The 18,007-nt window shown below is 45.7% G+C and overlaps 1 protein-coding gene across 4 annotated transcripts in view; it reads left to right on the forward strand.

Moving 5' to 3' along the window:
* Window positions 1–18,007, forward strand: part of SYN1 (synapsin I) — a 277,136-nt gene that overhangs the window by 108,353 nt on the left and 150,776 nt on the right. For all 4 annotated transcript variants that reach the window (XM_073599890.1, XM_073599887.1, XM_073599888.1 and 1 more), the window contains exon 4: window positions 14,640–14,796. In XM_073599890.1, the coding sequence (XP_073455991.1) occupies window positions 14,640–14,796 (157 nt within the window). The remainder of the gene's footprint in view (window positions 1–14,639; window positions 14,797–18,007) is intronic.

The raw sequence follows: 18,007 nt of genomic DNA on the forward strand, positions 1-18,007 counted from the left end.
ACCCGCTCATGGCTGGAGGCTAGCCTGTTCCATCAGGCCTTACACCAGAAAGATACCATCCTTTTTCCTGCCAGTGACACCTGTCCCGGCACTGAATATGAAGCTATTTCAATAGCATAGAACACTGATCTTCCTCCACCAGTTTTTCAACACATGTAGCACTTTACCTTGTCTCTTCAACTTGATGGCATGGAGGGAAACTGCTGTATAATTTGCAAGGCCTTGAACATTGGTGGTCCAGGCCCAGTCCATATGAATGTTCTGCCACACAAGGCTCTAACTGAGGGTCCCTGTTGCTAGAACAGTAGACAATGCAGCCACCAACCCATTGCTCTATCAGAACCTCACCAGCCACCACTGTCTCTTCTCCCAAACCTGCTGCTTCTCCTTCTTTTACTTTGCTCTCTCTCCCTATATTACTCAGAAAGTTTATGTATCAGCAGACACTTAGTTCCCTGTCCCCATACACCAGGGGCCTCCAACCTTTCTAAGCAAAGGGCTAGTTTACTGTTCTTCTGTGGCCACTGGGAGTAGTGGGAGTAGAAAAGGCCTCAGACTTGGTGGTCAGCAGGAGTAAAATAATTACATAATGTCTGAGCAGCAGGAGATATTGGTATTAATGAAAGAATAATCTCTATCGTTGGTGTCAGTGGGAGGAATGGTGCCCCAGTGTTGGTATCAGTGCCCCATCATTGGCATTAGTGGAAGGAATAGTGTCTCATCATTGGTATTAGTGGGAAGAATAAACTCCATCATTGGTGTCAGTGGGAGGAATAGTGTCCCATCTATGATGTCAGTGGAAGGAACAGTGTCCCATCTATGGTATCAGTGGAAGAAATAGTTTTGTCACCTCATCCCTTTAAAACCAAACACATATTAATTCCAATAGAATCCTATGGAACTCCTTACCCCAATCTGTCCGATTATCTCCTACTCCATTAGTTTTTAGACGATCTTTGAAAACCTTCCTCTTCAGAGAAGCCTATCCTACCCACACTTAACAACTGTATTTTCATTTTCTCCATCTGATCATCCCCCACAGTTATTACCTTTTTGTCCCATTTGATCCTCCCTTCTAGATTGTAAGCTCTAACGAGCAGGGCCCTCTGATCCCTCCTGTAATTAATTGTATTGTAACTGTACTGTCTGCCACCATGTTGTAAAGAGCTGCGCAAACTGTTGGCGCTATATAAATCCTGAATAATAATAATAATAATAATAATAATAACACAGGTTCTGTGGCTGATTAAGGTGGTAATTAAATTCAGTGCCTTATCTGCATTAAATTAACCTCAGAACCTGTGTAATTAATATGTTTTCGGGTTTAAAGGGATGAGGTGGCAAACCTAGGAATAATGCCCCATCTATGGTGTCGGTGGAAGGAATAGTGTCCTGTCTATTGTGTCAGTGCAAAAAATAGTGTCCCATCTATGGTGTAATTGGAAAAAATAGTGTCCCATCTATGGTGTCAGTTGAAGGAATAGTGTCCCATCAATGGTGTCAGTAAGAACGAATAGTGTCCCATCTATGGTGTCAATGGAAGGTTTGATGCCCTATCTATGATGTCAGCGGGATGAATAGTACTCTATCTTTAGTGTCAGTGGAAGGAATGGTGCCCCATCTATGGTGTCAGTGAGATGAATAGTGCTCTGTCTTTGGTGACAGTGGCAACATTAGTGCCTCATTGTTGGTGTCAGTGGGAGGAGTAGTGTCTTATGTCAGTATGAGGAATAGTGCCCTAGGGCCCGGATAAAGGCAAGCAAAGGGCCACATCTGGCCTGTGGGTCCCAACTTAGAAACCACTGCCATACACTGTAGGATTTCACTCATTAGTTATTTTCAACAATCGGACCAGATGATTTATTTAACCAGCAACTCAGTTTACTGAGTAAAGGTGTGTCAATACAGTTTCTTCCATACAGTTCCATTCAATATTCACAGGGCAATGCAACAATCATTGGGTACATAGTGTTTGTTCCCTTTTAGTAGAAACTTTAGAGCTAAGTTGTGGTGTCCTTACCCAATATAGGTAAAGTAGTTCGCTAACAGTCCCGCTTCAGGGTCCTGCCAAGGGTTGACCCCCTTCAGTGTAGCACTACATCTCTCTGTGTATGGTCCCCCTCCTTTTCATGACCAATCTCTGAAAAAGAGCCGCAGGGACCCACCCCCTAACACCTAAATACCCCATCCATGGAAACCCTAACAGGCCAAACAGCAGACACACCACAGCAAGGTAACTCCAAAATACCAGCAGCAACTTACAATACTTGCAACATGAATGCAATTAGTACCTGCCCACAAGCACAGCCAGATCAGTGACCAGATAATACAACTTGGTCATTTCCCTTCTCCCAGCCTGTGAAAGGACCATGAAGAAACAGTAAACCGATAAGCTCCTTCCCTTTGATCATTCTGCTCTCTCCTCTTGTCAGAATGTTCTGTGTCCATTTATGTTCATGCAGCATACCTGATTAAGTGTTAGTGCTTCCCCACCCCCCAGTCTGAGTTCTACATTTGCACGTGAGTACAAAAAGCTGATGCCAAGACACTTACTGTAGCTGGATTTAGAAATACATTTAATGATTTTTTTTAGTCAATATACAACTGCATTAATAAAAATTTAAAGGAACACTTTGAAAGCATCAGATCTCAATGGGTAAAAATATCATGCTGGACATCTATACTGATATGGATTGAGTAATGTGTTAGGAATGAAAGGATGCCACATCGTTTGATGGAAATGAAAATTATCAACCTGCAGACAGCTGAATTCACAAACACAATTTAAGTGAAAAAATGATGCAGCAGGCTAGTCTATTTTGCTGAATTTCCACTGTAGCAACTCAAAATGGTACTCAGTAGTTTGTATGGCCCCCACGTGCTTATATGCATGCCTGACAACATAGGGCTCCTAATGAGACGACTGATGGTGTTCTGGGGTGTTTCCTCCCAGATCTGGACTAGGGCATCACTGAGCTCCTGAACAGACTGAGGTGCAACCTGGCAGCATCGGATGAACCGAAACATAATGTCTCAGAGGTGTTCTATTGGATTTAGGTCAGGCGAGCGTGGGGTCCATTCAATGATATCAGTTCCTTCATCCTCCAGGAACTGGCTGCCTTATCTTGCCACATGAGGCCGGGCATTGTTGTGCACCAGGAGGAACCCAGGACCCATTGCACAAGCATGGGTCCAAGGATTTCATCCCGATAACTAATGGCAGTTAGGGTGCCATTGTCTAGCCTGGTCTGTGCGTCCCTCTATAGATATGCCTCCCCAGACCATCACTGACCCACCACCAAACTGGTCATGCTGAATGATGTTACAGGCAGCATAACATTCTCCATGGCTTCTCCAGACCCTTTCAAGTCTGTCACATGTGCTCAGGGTGAACCTGCTCTCATCTGAAAAGCACAGGGTGTCAGTGGCGGACCTGCCAATTCTGGTGTTCAGCCTAGGTTCACTCTCACAGCGGGAATGAAATCGGGCAAGTTCAGCCCTGACTTCGGGGACGATTTCAGAGACATTGTTTCCTGCACAGATGTCTATGGAAATCGCACCCCGAAGTTGCCAAAAGTAGTACAGAAACTACTTTTGGGAATCGGTACAGCGCCGCAAATGCAGTGTTGCACCGATTTGGACGGTACCATTGACGCCGATTTGGCATGATATTTGACATGTCAAATCACATGCCAAATTGCTCCAATGTGAACAAGGGCTCAATGGCAAATGCCATATGAGCTCCACAGTGCCGGGCAGTGAGCACAGGGCCCACTAGAGGATGTTGGGCCCTCAGGCCACCCTCATGAACTTTGCTTCCGATTGTTTGGTCAGATGCATTCACACCAGTGGCCTGCTGGAGCTCATTTTGTAAGGCTCTGGCAGTGCTCATCCTGTTCCTCCTTGCAAAAATGAGCAGATACTGGTCCTGCTGATGGGTTAAAGTGGGGTTCCCATTTAAAAAAAAAAATAATTAAAAGTCAGCAGCTACAAATACTGCAGCTGCTGACTTTTAATTGGACACTTACCTGTACCAGGGTCCAGCGATGCGGGGGATCGAAGCCCCGCTTGTCCCCCCCCTCCGCTCCGTGGCGCTGGCATTCTAACTGTGGGCGCCCGGCTGTGGCTTCACAGCCGGGCACCCACTGCGCATGCGCGAGCCGTGCCACTCGCTGTCACTGGCCCCGCAATCATCTGGGACCGGTCACGTGTCCCAGATGATTGACAAGAGGGAGGGGAGAGAGGCGATCTCCCTTCCTGCGCCGAGGGAAGTGATGTCACCAGCCCAGGCACCGAAAGAGGCAGACTACAAGGGACCCCCTAGCAACAGGCATTTAGAGGTGAGTAAAAAAAAATTTTTTCTCCAAATGTTTTTTTTTAACATTACTAATTTTTTTTAAACACATTACTAATTTTTTTTTTTTTTTGGGGTTGGAACTTCACTTTAAGGACCTTCTACGGCCCTGTCCAGCTCTCCTACAGTAACTGCTTGTCTCCTGCAATCTCTTCCATGCTCTTGAGACTGTGCTGTGCCACCCTGGAGGAGCTGAACTGCCTGCAGGGCCGGTGCTACCACTAGGCAAACTAGGCAGCCGCCTAGGGCGCACTGCTGGTTAAGGCCCCCGGCCACTGGTGTTCCTACTCTCTTCTCTCTGTAGCAAGCAGCTAAGTCTCAGCATCAGCAGGCAGCTGCTGCTCTATTCGCACTAAGGCTCCATGCACACTGGAGCTCATAAACGGACATTTTTTTGACGTTTGGGCGTTTTTTTAACAGCCCATAAACTCCACTCTGTTATCTTATGCGGGGGGCGGAGTCTACCTGTGACGTCACCCGCAGCCTTCTCAGCTGTTCGGACACGAACAGCTGAGTGTCTTACTGGATCGTTTGTTTTGAACTATCATTGCCTTTTACACCGCGCTTTAGCGCTTTTTAATGTCAATTGCCCTGGAGGTCTTTATTAAAGTAGCATACAGTCTGCACTTAGAGGACTCCTTTCTTTTATTTTCTGGGCATCCAACCGAGGTTGTTTCTCATACATCTTACTGAGGGTCTTGTTAAGGAAAATCAGAGCGCTGTATTAAGAAGCATACGGTCTCCAGCCTGCATGAGTTATTGGCGGATGAGGATAACTATCCAAGGCAACCAAGCCGTTTTTGCTGTTATTTCTGGTTTACAGGCTCGTATGACCTCCTATAATTTAGTGGTCCATCACTTCTGGTAAGCGCAATTTCCTACAGTTTTATTTGCAAGAGTATCTGAGAAGAAATTATCTGTCCTATTTCAGTCAAGAGTGGGAGTGTATTCCATCCATAAGATATTAAGGACTTTTATTTTTGTCTTCTATAGATATTCCCTTATTCTCATTATTTTCATTTATGTACATTTTTATTGCGCTTCACTTATTTTTTATATTTCTGTTATCTTATGTGTCCATGCGCACATGGACGTTTTTTAGCTTTTATCAGCAGTGGAGTTTATGAGCTGTTCTCTGAACGCCATAAAGTCACTTTCAAAGTGACTTTTTTCTGACCACAAAAAACGCCAAACGCCGATAAACGCGCATCAATTAGCGTTCAGCGTTCTATTTTTTCAGTGCATTGTGGGAGTTTGGGAATGCATTGTGGGATTTTTGGAGTGTCCTCTATGTATGTTTATTAAAAACGTCCTTAAACGCTAGCGCTAAACACGCATAAACGCTAGTACAAAACGCTGTTAGAAGCGCGTTTTTCAACCAGCGTTTTCTGCCAGCAATCTGGCGTCCAGAAAAAGCTATTTTGACCTCCAGTATGCATGGAGCCATAGGGGTTGATTTACTAAAACTGGAAAGTGCAAAATCTGGTGCAGTTCTGCAACCAATCCAAAACCAATCAGCTTCCAGGTTTTATTGTTAAAGCTTAATTGAACAAGCTGATTGGCTACCATGCACAGCTGCACCAGATTTTGCTCTCTCCAGTTTTGGTAAATCAACCCCATGGTCTCAGAGGCGCAGCGGAGGACTGTGTCTGTGTTCCGAGTCCCGAATAAATGGAAGCAAGCAAACAAACATTCATTGATGGGTGCTGGTAGGCTGCATTGATGGGCGCTGGTAGGCTGCATTTGGTGGGTGCTGGTGAGGCTGCATTGATGGGTGCTGGTGAGGCTGCATTGATGGGTGCTGGTGAGGCTGCATTGATGGGTGCTGGTAGGCTGCATTGATGGGCGCTGTTGAGGCTACATTTGATGGGCAATGGTGAGGCTGCATTTGGTGGGTGCTGGTGAGGCTGCATTGATGGGTGCTGGTGAGGCTGCATTGATGGGTGCTGGTGAGGCTGCATTGATGGGTGCTGGTGAAGCTACATTGATGGGTGCTGGTAGGCTGCATTGATGGGTGCTGGTAGGCTGCATTGATGGGCGCTGTTGAGGCTACATTTGATGGGCAATGGTGAGGCTGCATTTGGTGGGTGCTGGTGAGGCTGCATTGATGGGTGCTGGTGAGGCTGCATTGATGGGTGCTGGTGAGGCTGCATTGATGGGCGCTGGTGAGGCTGCATTTGGTGGGTGCTGGTGAGGCTACATTGATGGGTGCTGGTAGGCTGCATTGATGGGCGCTGTTGAGGCTACATTTGGTGGGTGCTGGTGAGGCTACATTGATGGGCGCTGGTAGGCTGCATTGATGGACACTGGTGAGGATGCATTTGATGGGCAATTCATTAAAAAGGTGGGGTATACATTGGCAGGGCAAATGGGGTGGAGTCGGGGATGGAGCCAAGGGGGGGTGTGGCAAAATGAGGTTTTGCCTAGGGTGTCAAAAGTCCTTGTACCAGCCCTGACTGCCTGTGCAACCTCTATTGGGTCCAGGTATCACCTCATGCTGCTAGTAGTGACACTGACCCTAGCCAAATGCAAAACTAGTGAAAGAGTCAGAAAAGATGAGTTGGGAAAAAAATGTCAGTGGCCTCCACCTGTAAAACCAATTTCTGTTTTAACCACTTGCTTACTGGGCACTTAAACCCCCCTCCTGTCCAGACCAATTTTCAGCTTTCAGCGCTGTCGCACTTTGAATGACAATTGCGCGGTCATACAACACGGTACCCAAATGAAATTTTTATCATTTTTTTCCCCACAAATAGAGCTTTCTTTTGATGGTATTTGATCACCTCTACGGTTTTTATTTTTTGTTAAAAAAATTTAAAAAGACAGAATTTTTTTTAAAAAATTATATATTTTTTTATATTTTGTTATCAATTTTTGCAAACAGTTAATTTTTCTCCTTCGTTGATGTATGCTGATGAGGCGGCACTGATGGGCACCGATAGGTGGCAGTGATGGGCACTGATGGGTGGCGGTTATGGGCACTGATGGGTGGCAGTGTTGGGCACTGATTGGGCACTGACTGATGGCAGCACTGCTAGGTGGCACTAATAGGTGGCACTTGTGGGCATTGATAGGTGGCACTTGTGGGCTTTAATAGGTGGCACTTGTGGGTTTTAATAGGTGGCACCTGTGGGCACTGGCAGATGGCACTTGGAGGCACAGATGAGGCATCTGTGCTTCCTTCCTCTTTGGGACCGATGTCCCTTTGACATGAGCCGGTGATCGGCTTTTTTTTCCGTGAGGAGAAAACGAAACCGATCACCGAGCTTTTGTTTACATCATGTGACCAGCTGTCATTGGCTGACAGCTGATCACATGGTAAAGGGCCGGGACCGGCCCCTTACTCTGATCTGTGATCATCCGAGTCTCCGTGACTCGGTGATCACAGCGCGCACACCGCGCACCCTGCAGGGTGCGCGCGATGCGCGTGCATAGGGGAGGACGTCATATGACGTCCTCCCGGAGATTGAGGTCCGCGCTGTAGCCGTCATTCGGCTATGGCCCGGACCTCAAGTGGTTAAAGGTCATCTCTTTGTTGCCCATCTAGTGCACCTGTTAATAATTTCATTAACACCAAAGCAGCTGAAATTGATTAACAACCCCCCTCTGCTACTTAACTGACCAGATCAATACCCCAGGAGTTGAATTGACTTGATGCTATACTCTGATTAAAAAGTGTTGCTTTTGAGCAGTGTAAATACTGTAGATGCAGCAAGATGTTCTTACTCCTACAAATTGTGTGGGGAATGAGTGTGATTTGAAGCCACTCGCAGGAATCTGCCCATGTCTCTTTGTATTATGAACCTTTTCATTCACAAAAAAAATAGTAATGCGTTTGTTAGAAGTGAAAGGTGCACATGTACCTTTTAGAACATTGTCATTTTCAGGATGGACCAATATTATAGCTGTGTAAGACATATTCATGTTCTAGGACAGATCCCAGCCAGGCGCGTCCCTTGGAATAAACTCAACCGTATATTTTCAGCCTGAACCCAGCATGCACTATTGCTTTCCAGGTTTAGCTAGCAAGTGCCATGTATACATATCATTATCATAATATTCACAAATTCATATGATAAAAACACATTTGAATGAAGGAATGCCAACATAATTTGGCTCTGCATGTTGCTGAATTATATTGAATGCTCTAATAATTGCTCCTATGGATGTCAGTGTTGCTGCTTTATTGTGTTGGTGGCTCACTGTGCCTCCCTATGGAGAATTTATAGTACTACAATAATGTAACTGCTCATTTATGCCTACATGGTGGTGCAGTGCAATAGAATATGTTTAATGAGCAAATTGCTTTAATAATATATAATGTGTGTATCTGGACTGTATGACCCTTAGCTTGCCAAAGGTTTCAAAACAAGCACAGCCTCATTTAAATCTTCGCATTGCCATTAGAAGTTAAACAGATTCGAACCTGCCATGCAAAACGGCTGGAAAAAATAAAAATTTCAATGTAACTGGTTTTATGAGGGCAGTGTAAATATTAGGTAGTACTATACTGCTGGAATCGGCATTATATACACAAATAAAGATTTGGGGCTTTCTTTAACCACTTCATCCCCGGAAGGATTTACCCCCTTAATGACAGGCCATTTTTTGCAATACGGCACTGCTTTAAATGACAATTGCGCAGTCATGCGACATTGTACCCAAACAATTATTTTTTTCCCCACAAATAGAGCTTTTTTTTGGTGGTATTTGCTCATCTCTGCAGTTTTTATTTTTTGCGTTATAAACAAAAAAAAGCCACAATTTTGAAAAAAAAATCAATATTTTTTACTTTTTGTTATAAATATCCAAAGAAAACATTTTAAAAAACAAACTTCTTCATCAGTTTAAGCCGATATGTATTCTTCTACATATTCTTGGTAAAAAAAAATCCAAACAAGCGTATATTGATTGATTTGCGCAAAAGTTATAGCATCTACAAAAAAGGGGATAGATTTAAGACATTTTTATTTTTTTTCTTTACTAGTAATGGCAGCAATCTGTGATTTTTAGCAGGACTGCGACATTGCGGCAGACAGATCGGACACTTTTGACACATTTTTGGGACCATTGGCATTTATACAGCGATCGGTGCTATAAAAATGCACTGATCTGAACAGATGCTCCATGCAGGTCTATGGAGCGACGGATGTCAGCGGTGACCATATCTGCTGACATCCGATCCGCTGAATCCAGACAGATGGAAATCCTATTTTCCATCCGTCTGGCGGATCAGATGAAAACGGACAGGAGGTCTGTTTTCATCCGACCCCCCCATAGAGGAGAGCGGAGCTCTGACAGGTCTGTCCCTGCACAGTGAGCGGAGACAGACCTGTCATCCGCCAGCTCAGCGGGGATCAATGGAGCGATCCCTGCTGAGCAGGCGGAGTCCATCAAAATGGATAGGTGTGTGTGAAAGGGGCCTTCGTGTTTCTAACTGTGGGGGGGATGGGACTGACTGGGGGAGGAGACATATCACTGTTCGCAAGTACTGCGAATAGCAGATCTGTCTCTACTCCCCTGTCAGAACGAGGATTTGTGTGTTTACACACACAAATCCCCGTCCTGGCTCTCGTGCCCGCAATCGCAGGTGACCGGCGGCGTTCGCGCACGCTGGCCACGTGCATCGGGTCCCCCCTCTTAAAGGAGCCATCATACATATATCGCGATCTGCCGTCGTATAAGCACAGGAGCTAGTCGGCAAGAAGTAGAACTATGGGCAATTTTTTTTCCATGTTGGATAGAGCAGGGGAGGGTTTTATTGCCTGTCTGTTTTTTTTTTTTTCCCCATCTGTGTCCCACTGCAGAGATTTCCATTCACTTCCTGTCCCAAAGCCAAATCAGGAAGTAAGAAGAAATCCCTGGAAAGGGAATTCCATGGGGACCCCAGGTCCCAGAACTAGTGTCCCCATTGAAAGATTTCCCTTCTATTACTTTTCTGGGGACAATCCAAAATATGGGATTTCTGTTACTTTCAATGATAATGGTAAACAAAACAAATAGAGTGGATGAATCTCCTTAAAGTGGATCTAAAGCCTTTAAGTGATTATAAAGTCTCGTTTTTTGTTTTTTTTTAATAACAAACATGTTTCACTTACCTGCTCTCTGCAGTGGTTTTACACAGAGCAACCAGGATCCTCGTCTTCTCGGGTCCCCCACCGGTCCTCGTGGCCCCTCCCTTCTGCTGGGTGCCCCCACAGCAAGCAACTTGCAATAGGGGCACCCAAGCAAGCGCACTCCCGACCCATGGCTCTGTATGTTCATTCACACACAGAGGTTCGGTTTGGCCTGTCCCCTCTGTCTCCTGATTGGCTGACTGGGTGTGATTGACAGCAGCGGGAGCCTATGGCTCCCACTGCTGCCAAAAGCCGATCAGAAGTATGAGTCCCCGGAGAGGCAAGACTCTTGTGGACATTGCTGGATCGAGAGGGGGCTCAGGTAAGTATTAGGGGCTGGGGGGGCTGCTGCACACAGAAGGTTTTTCACCTTAATGCATTCTATTAAGGTGAAAAACCTTCTGTGCTGCAGCTCCTCCCCCAAACCCCCCCCCCCCTCAGCGCCCCCTTTTTCTTTCTACCCTAGCCCGATCCGATCCAGCAATGTGCACGAGCGCAGCAGCTTCTCCCGATGTCTCCCCTCTCATTGGACTGATTGATAGCAGCAGGAGCCATTGGCTCCCTCTCCTGTCAATCAAAAGCAGTGACACAAGAGCGGGGGCTGTCAATGGAGGCAGCAGTGGGACTTGTGAGCGATCACCCACAGGTGCCCCCAAGGATAGCAGCTTCTCTGGGGGCACCCGACAAAGAAGAGGGGCTTAGAGTGCCAGTGGGGGACCCTGGAAGAAGAGGATCAGGGCTGCTCTGTGCAAAAGCATTGCAAAAGCAATCCCTCTCCACTAAAAAAAAAAAAGGGTTTTGCCTTAAGTTATGCTTTATCTGAAGATAACTGAGATTCTGATACTAGGGGAAGACAGCTGCCTCTCTGTTTAGTAATCCTATCTTATTTACTGTAGTAATCCTATTGAAGGATACCACAGACCTGTCTATAAACTGGCAAAACTCTCACTGCCTTGGGGGGGGCTGTCTCCGGCTGTCAACTGGTTGCTGAAAGGTGGAGCCAGCTGTCAATCAGGCAGTGGGTGGATCCTGACCATATTGTCGTGATCCTTCCTTAACCTGGCACAGCTCTGCCCTGTCAGCTAATATTGGCCAATAGCCCACTATAGATTGACTCTGACTCTGAGTGACAGGAGTGCAAAAGTAAATGTACTCCCGTGACCCACGAGAGAAGTATGGCTAAGAAAACTTTAGGAGGATAAAGTGCTTCTGTGACATATATGCTGCAACAGACTCCCTTCATGATACTTTGATGTGGCTCAATTCAAGTAGGCTTTTGCTAGAGCATGTTGTTGTTTTTTTAGTTGTCTAGTTAATTGAGGTCTTGGGCATAGGTGTGCACAGAATATTGTGTTAGAGTGTGCACCCCAAAGCTCGAACACATGGACAGTGAATGAACGGGATAGTGCTCTGTGCTGAGCAGCTTCCGGTTCATTCACAAACTGAAGCATAGTAAACTAAATAATTAAATGAACACAGTGAGTTCATTTATAAAAGCAAGGGGCCAGTAAATCACATATTTACCAGCCCCTTCACTCACTCTACATTCTGAAAGATCCCACCCAGAGGATAGGAGGGGGGAGAGGAGAGGGGAAGCCAGCAGCACTGTGGGGGGGAGGAGCGAAACATGGGGGGAAGCCCAGTCAATAGGTGGAATTTGCACCTCACGCAGTGATTAGGGTGTGCCCGGGCACACCTGGCACACCTATGGTCTTGGGTATCTGGTGCACCTTATTTCTTCTGATTTTCTTGTACAAAAGGTTTATTGAATAGAAAGACCATTAATAATACAGAAAAAAGAACACATAAATGAACATAGTACAGTAACACTCTTACATAGGCTTAATGAGTAGTCTCAAATTACATAACAATAGCGATACGTGAGATGATGTATCGTATGATACACGAATGAATGTATTATCTGACCAAAAAGTAATGAACAATACTCTAAAGAGGCAATATGTGCTCATATAACATTGTCATCTTATACCCTGTCCCAATCAGGAGTAAGCCCGTGGGTCAGAGACTGAAAAAAAAAGGAACCAGAGAATATTAGAGAAGAAAGGGGCAGAGAAGAGCTATAATAGGAATATAGAATAGAAAAGATGGGGGGGAAACAAAGAGAGTATGAGGGGAGAGGAGAAGTGGTAGAGGGGAGGGGGGGTCCGCGGGGCGAAAGGGTGGAAACCTACTACAGTGAGAGTAGCATCGAATCAAATCTGGAGGGGTGGGCATAACTCATCCATGGCTGCCATGTCCTAAGAAATTTATCATGCGTATCTGATAATATTGCAGTCAGTTTTTCGTTGACCATGATGTCATTAACGCGTTTTTTTACCACTTCAAAACTAAGAACTGGGGTTTTCCAAGCTTTTGCGATTGGTTAATTGGTTAATTTAGTTGCAGTAAATATATGGGATGCCAATTGGCGTTCTGGTTGCAACAATTCAGTGATTGGTTTCCCCAGGATGGCCTCAAATGGGTCCCTCTTTATATTAGTGTTGAAAAGACTTCAAAGGAGTGCATAAACTCTGATCCACAGTCTGCATACCCTGGGACACCTCCACCAAATGTGTGCCATCGTGCCTTCTTGTAAACACCCACGGAAACACAAAGGGGAATATGATGGGATGAAACTCGCCAGTCTGGCTGGAGTATAGTACCATCTGTATAGTACTTTGTATGCATTTTCCAAGAAAAGAACATTCCTGGAGCTTTTGGACAATGCAATAGTCATGACCTGCCAATCCTCCGGGTCCAACCTTTTTTCCTAGATCTGCCTCCCACTGGAGATGATATGGTTTTAAAGGCGGTTTTGTGGAACCAATGATGGCTGCATAAATTAATGAAATCAGACCCAGGGATTGGGGCCGTGATCTGCAAAGACTTTCAAACGGGGTTAATGTGTAAGGGGTAGTTTGTGATTTTATGAGGGATTGGAGAAAGTGTCTTATTTGTGTGTATCTAAAATGTTCTCTAAGAGGGATATCGTGGGAAGAGCGTAAGGCTCCGAATGTTATAATCCTAGTTGGGGAAAGCAAGGAGTGGACATACATAAAGCCGTTTTCAGTCCACCACCGGAATTGCTGTGGGTTATCACTTCCTGGCAGGAACAATGGACAGTGAAGAAGAGAAAGTAGAGGAAGATGTGGGGAGATTAGACCTGCTGAGTATTTGAGTCCCATAACCGTATTGTGTGTGCCAAACATGGACCTATATTATTTGGGCAGTATGTCTGAGGAAGCCATGGGAGGGAGGCTAGAGGTATCGGGTGTGAGTCTAATTTCGTCTCATTTTCATGCTGTCATTGCTATTGTGCTCCAGCCCACCCCAGTTTGGGAACCCCTGCTTGAGATACAGAAGATCTATTTCCAAAGAACCCTGGCTTTTTTCTCTGATACGGAAAGCCTGAAGTAAAAAAAAAAAACAAAAAAAAAACAACAAATTTAACACTAAGAAGCTTCATCAGCAAACAGTTTCAAAACCTGCCTTGAAAGATTGATGAATGTGAAGCAGGAAGCAGAGAGGAGTTAAGGAAATCTAGTCATCACCAGAGAAGCACATTAAAAATACTCGTTATCTTGCTGGTGGTATTCTGATCCATTAACCTCAGTATGTTTTGGGTCACAGCATAGGCTTCAGGAAATACACTCTGAGTGACCCTGTGAGGTGATGTTTGGATTCAGGCCAGGTTCACACTATTGCAAATTGGATGTGGATCTCCGCATCCAATTCGCAATAGCAGGAGATTGTGACCGGCTCTCTATGGGGCCGGTTCACATAACTCCGATGCAGCTCCGGTGCGAATTTGCACAGGATCCCTGTGCATCTTTTGGTCCATTTCAGGTCCGAATTCATCCCAAAATTCGGGCTGAAATCGAACCTGAAACAGTGAATCAGGATGCACAGGACCCCCTGCTGTGAGCCGTATCGGCATTAGGTGTGAACCGAGCTAACAGTACTTAGATTAAGATAAATTGGGTATTTATTATGACAGTTGCAGTACTCGCTGGATAGCATTATTGGCTCATTAATTCGTTTTATTATTGCTTGAAATTGCCCTTTAAAAAAGAACAATGTGAATTCTGCTTGCAATTTAATTAATTTCACTGGGCCAAATTTACAGAAGTATTACACAGTAAGGACTAATCTGATTTCTGTCCCCACAGATCACTGAAACCAGACTTTGTCCTGATTCGTCAGCATGCCTTCAGCATGGCTCGCAATGGAGATTTCCGCAGCATGGTGATTGGGCTACAGTATGCAGGAGTGCCTAGCGTCAATTCTCTACATTCCGTGTACAACTTCTGTGACAAGCCCTGGGTGGTAAGTGTCAACAGCAGATTACTATAGCAAAATAATGTATTTATGAGCAGTCAAAACAAATGTTTTAGTTATGCACAGTTGCCTGAAAGACATTTTATATGTTTTGTGACTTCCAGTTGTGAGATATCCCCATGATCATTCCCAGGATCAACCAACAGACATGGGCGTGGCATAAGGGGTTGCAGGGGTCACAATCGCAACCCTGCCCCTAGCTCCGGCGGGCCCATGCAGCCTCCCTGTCATATTATCATATCCTCCACAAACTCCAGCTCTGATCTGCCCTAGTACTGGGCTTCCACTTTGCCTTCCACAGTCCACACCCCCCTGTTCTCATTGGCTGGGGAGAAGTTGTGAGCCATTTCCTGAATGGAGAGGAGCACGAGGTGAGAACAGCCCAGGATGGGGAAGTGTCTGTGCTGTGTTCCGGCAACTTAGAATGGTAATTGAGCTCAACAAATTAAGAGGAGAAGAGTGCCGTCCTGTAGCCACGATGGGACGGATGTTACTGGTGAGGTAAGACACCGCTCAGTGTCTCCTAGTCACCAGCTGGGATTCTTTGTACCCCCACCCAGAGATATCTGCTTACCCCACTTCCCTGACAACTGGGGAAAAGACACACACCTCTGGGCAGTGACCTTCTCCCAACACCTGCCAACACTGACAAAGAAACCTTCAGAAATTGCTAAAACAAATCCATTAACACCTTCTGAGGGGCTGCAGGCTCCAGATTTTGTGTCACATGGCTTTGCCCCCCCCCCCCCCAGATCTAAGTTGCGCCCCCCCCAAAGCCCCTTGACCACCCCCTCTGCCCTGGATGCTATGCCTAACTCCTTTCCCATTACGGCACTTTATACTGCTCCTCCTCCGCAGGGCTGAATTCACATTCATCTACAACACAGCCAGTCAGCCAAAATCTTCACAGGGTGTATCTGCCTACTGCAACTACACTCCCGTTTCCACCAGAGAATTTCACAGGTCAGAATGGCAACATAAAAGCCAGATACACCTGTGAAGGCTGACAGACTGTGTGTAAAGGAATGTGAATCCAGCCCTTTGTAGTGTGTGTGGGGGGGGGGAGCTGTATACAGTGCTGGGATGGGAAAGGAGCTCTGGCAAGTGACCTGCTAGGGGTCCCTGTCCTCTAATTCTCCAGTGGTGATCCCTGTCCTCTACATCTTCAGCTGTGATCCCTGTCCTCTGATGTAAGGAGGAACTCTGGGAATTCAAAACTCTTAAGCCACTTTGAGTATCTTGGCGTGTGGTGGGTGTATCTGCACGCACGGTGGAAGTGGTGGGTGGTAGTGGGGGGGGGGGGGCATGTCAACTTTTGCATCGGGGCCCACAAGCTTCAAGCTACGCCTCTGCCAACAGATCTAACAAAGAACCCTCCGTGATAATAAGGCAGCTGCCATGGATGAATGATTTTTGAAGGGTTTGTTCTGGGGCTGTTATTCTCCTCTTCTGTTTACTGCTTAGTGAGTCATTGACCAGGATAATGCATGAGCATATCAGGCGTCCTCTTCTTTCTGTGCAGATTCTGTAATTATGTTCATTATCATTCATTAAGGGATACAGGGTGAAGTATTTCTGAGACATTGGATTATGCTGCTGCCTTTAGAAGATTGGACACTGGCAAACAGAGCTTTTAAACAGTGTAGCATAACCCCTCCCACTCCCAGCATGCTCGTTTTTTGCGATTGTCCTAGGAGAATGGACCTTGTCTTTCCTCAGAGAAAAGCAAACCCATTTATTTGACTTTTAATACTTTTATCAAGATCCTTTTTTTCTTATATCAAACTTCTGCAACAACTGCCGAGCTAGAAGGGCTAATTTTTGCAGCCTTCAGGATTGGCTGATCCTCCGCATAGCCACGGATTTCACTGTGCGAAAGCAGTGGGGCAGGCCTGTAATGTAACCTGCAAGCACTGCTCTCTGCTGGGGGGCTCTCCTTGTAACATGTGAGTTAGCCACAGAGTGCTTTACAGGTCAAGGGCCACAGTGCACCATTGTGGTAAACCTCTCACTTGCATACTTTAGTGGTTGATCATCAGCGCAAGGGCAGCTGTTCTGTGGGTCATGTCAGCCTATGATCCACTAGCAGCTCCTAGGTGGCTTGCATTGTTCCTACTAAGGGACCTGGATTCAATAGCCCAGACCACTGTCCTTTATCTGAGTCACAACACTCCTTGGAGTCCCCTGTAACTCCTTCAGAAGTGCTTCCCTCCACTGTCTTGTCCAGAGAGGAATTCTCAACAACTTTGTCTGAGTTTATGGGGAAAATTTCAGCCTTGTTAACTGGCTTTGAATGAAGTCATGCAAACGTGATCTCATGCCCTCTGCTCTAGAGTCCATCTCTGATTTTGCATTGGCTGCAGCAACTTTTGCAGAGTCAGCTGAGGATGATGGGGAGAGTATCCTATCCCTATTAGATGACTTGGAACATGAGAAGGCTCTTTACTGAAATGGACCATACACATTTGGACCTGGAGCCTCAGCTGTCTCTAATGTTACCCACCTGGTTCTCTTAAGAATCGCTAGCCTGTTAAAACCTTCTCAGATCACTCACTTCTGCAGCCTGTTTTGTATAGCGATTGGCCTTATCCAGACAAGTGTTTACTTCTCCCAAATGCTTTGTCCAGTAAAATCCTAATGAGGAGGGGTTCCTTGCAAGTAGGTCCTCCTTGTAGTGGATCTAGGTTATTTAACAAAACTCTAAATATTCCTGTGGAATATATCCTGGTTTTTAAAGATCCTGTGGATAAAAGGCCAGAAGCCCTGTCAAAGGCTCTATTGTCCCTCTTGGGCCCTGCACTGCAACCTGCCATTGTGGCCATGTTCATCTTCTAGACCTTGGGTATCTGGTCCAAGGATATCTCTGGGGATCCTGATTCTATAATGGATACTGCATTTCTCCAACAACTGGAGCTCATGCATGTGGCCTTACACTATTATGTGGACAAGCTGTTGGATAAATGCCTAATTTACAGAATAGATTTTTTATTGGTGCGCATGTGGAGGACCCTTTCGTTTTAAATGCTAGTTCATGGAGCATCAGCGCTTTTTCTGTATGGCCTTCGATGGGGGACACCAACCTCCACTTATTACAGTGTGGTAGCCTTTGCATCCACCTGGTTCCAGGACATTTTAGATGCTTGGGTCCAAAACATGGTATCCAGGTACTTCAAGCAAGAATTTTAAACACTTCATGTTG

Source organism: Aquarana catesbeiana, linkage group LG09 (genome assembly GCF_042186555.1).
Source record: "Aquarana catesbeiana isolate 2022-GZ linkage group LG09, ASM4218655v1, whole genome shotgun sequence".
In the NCBI taxonomy this organism is placed as follows: domain Eukaryota; kingdom Metazoa; phylum Chordata; class Amphibia; order Anura; family Ranidae; genus Aquarana; species Aquarana catesbeiana.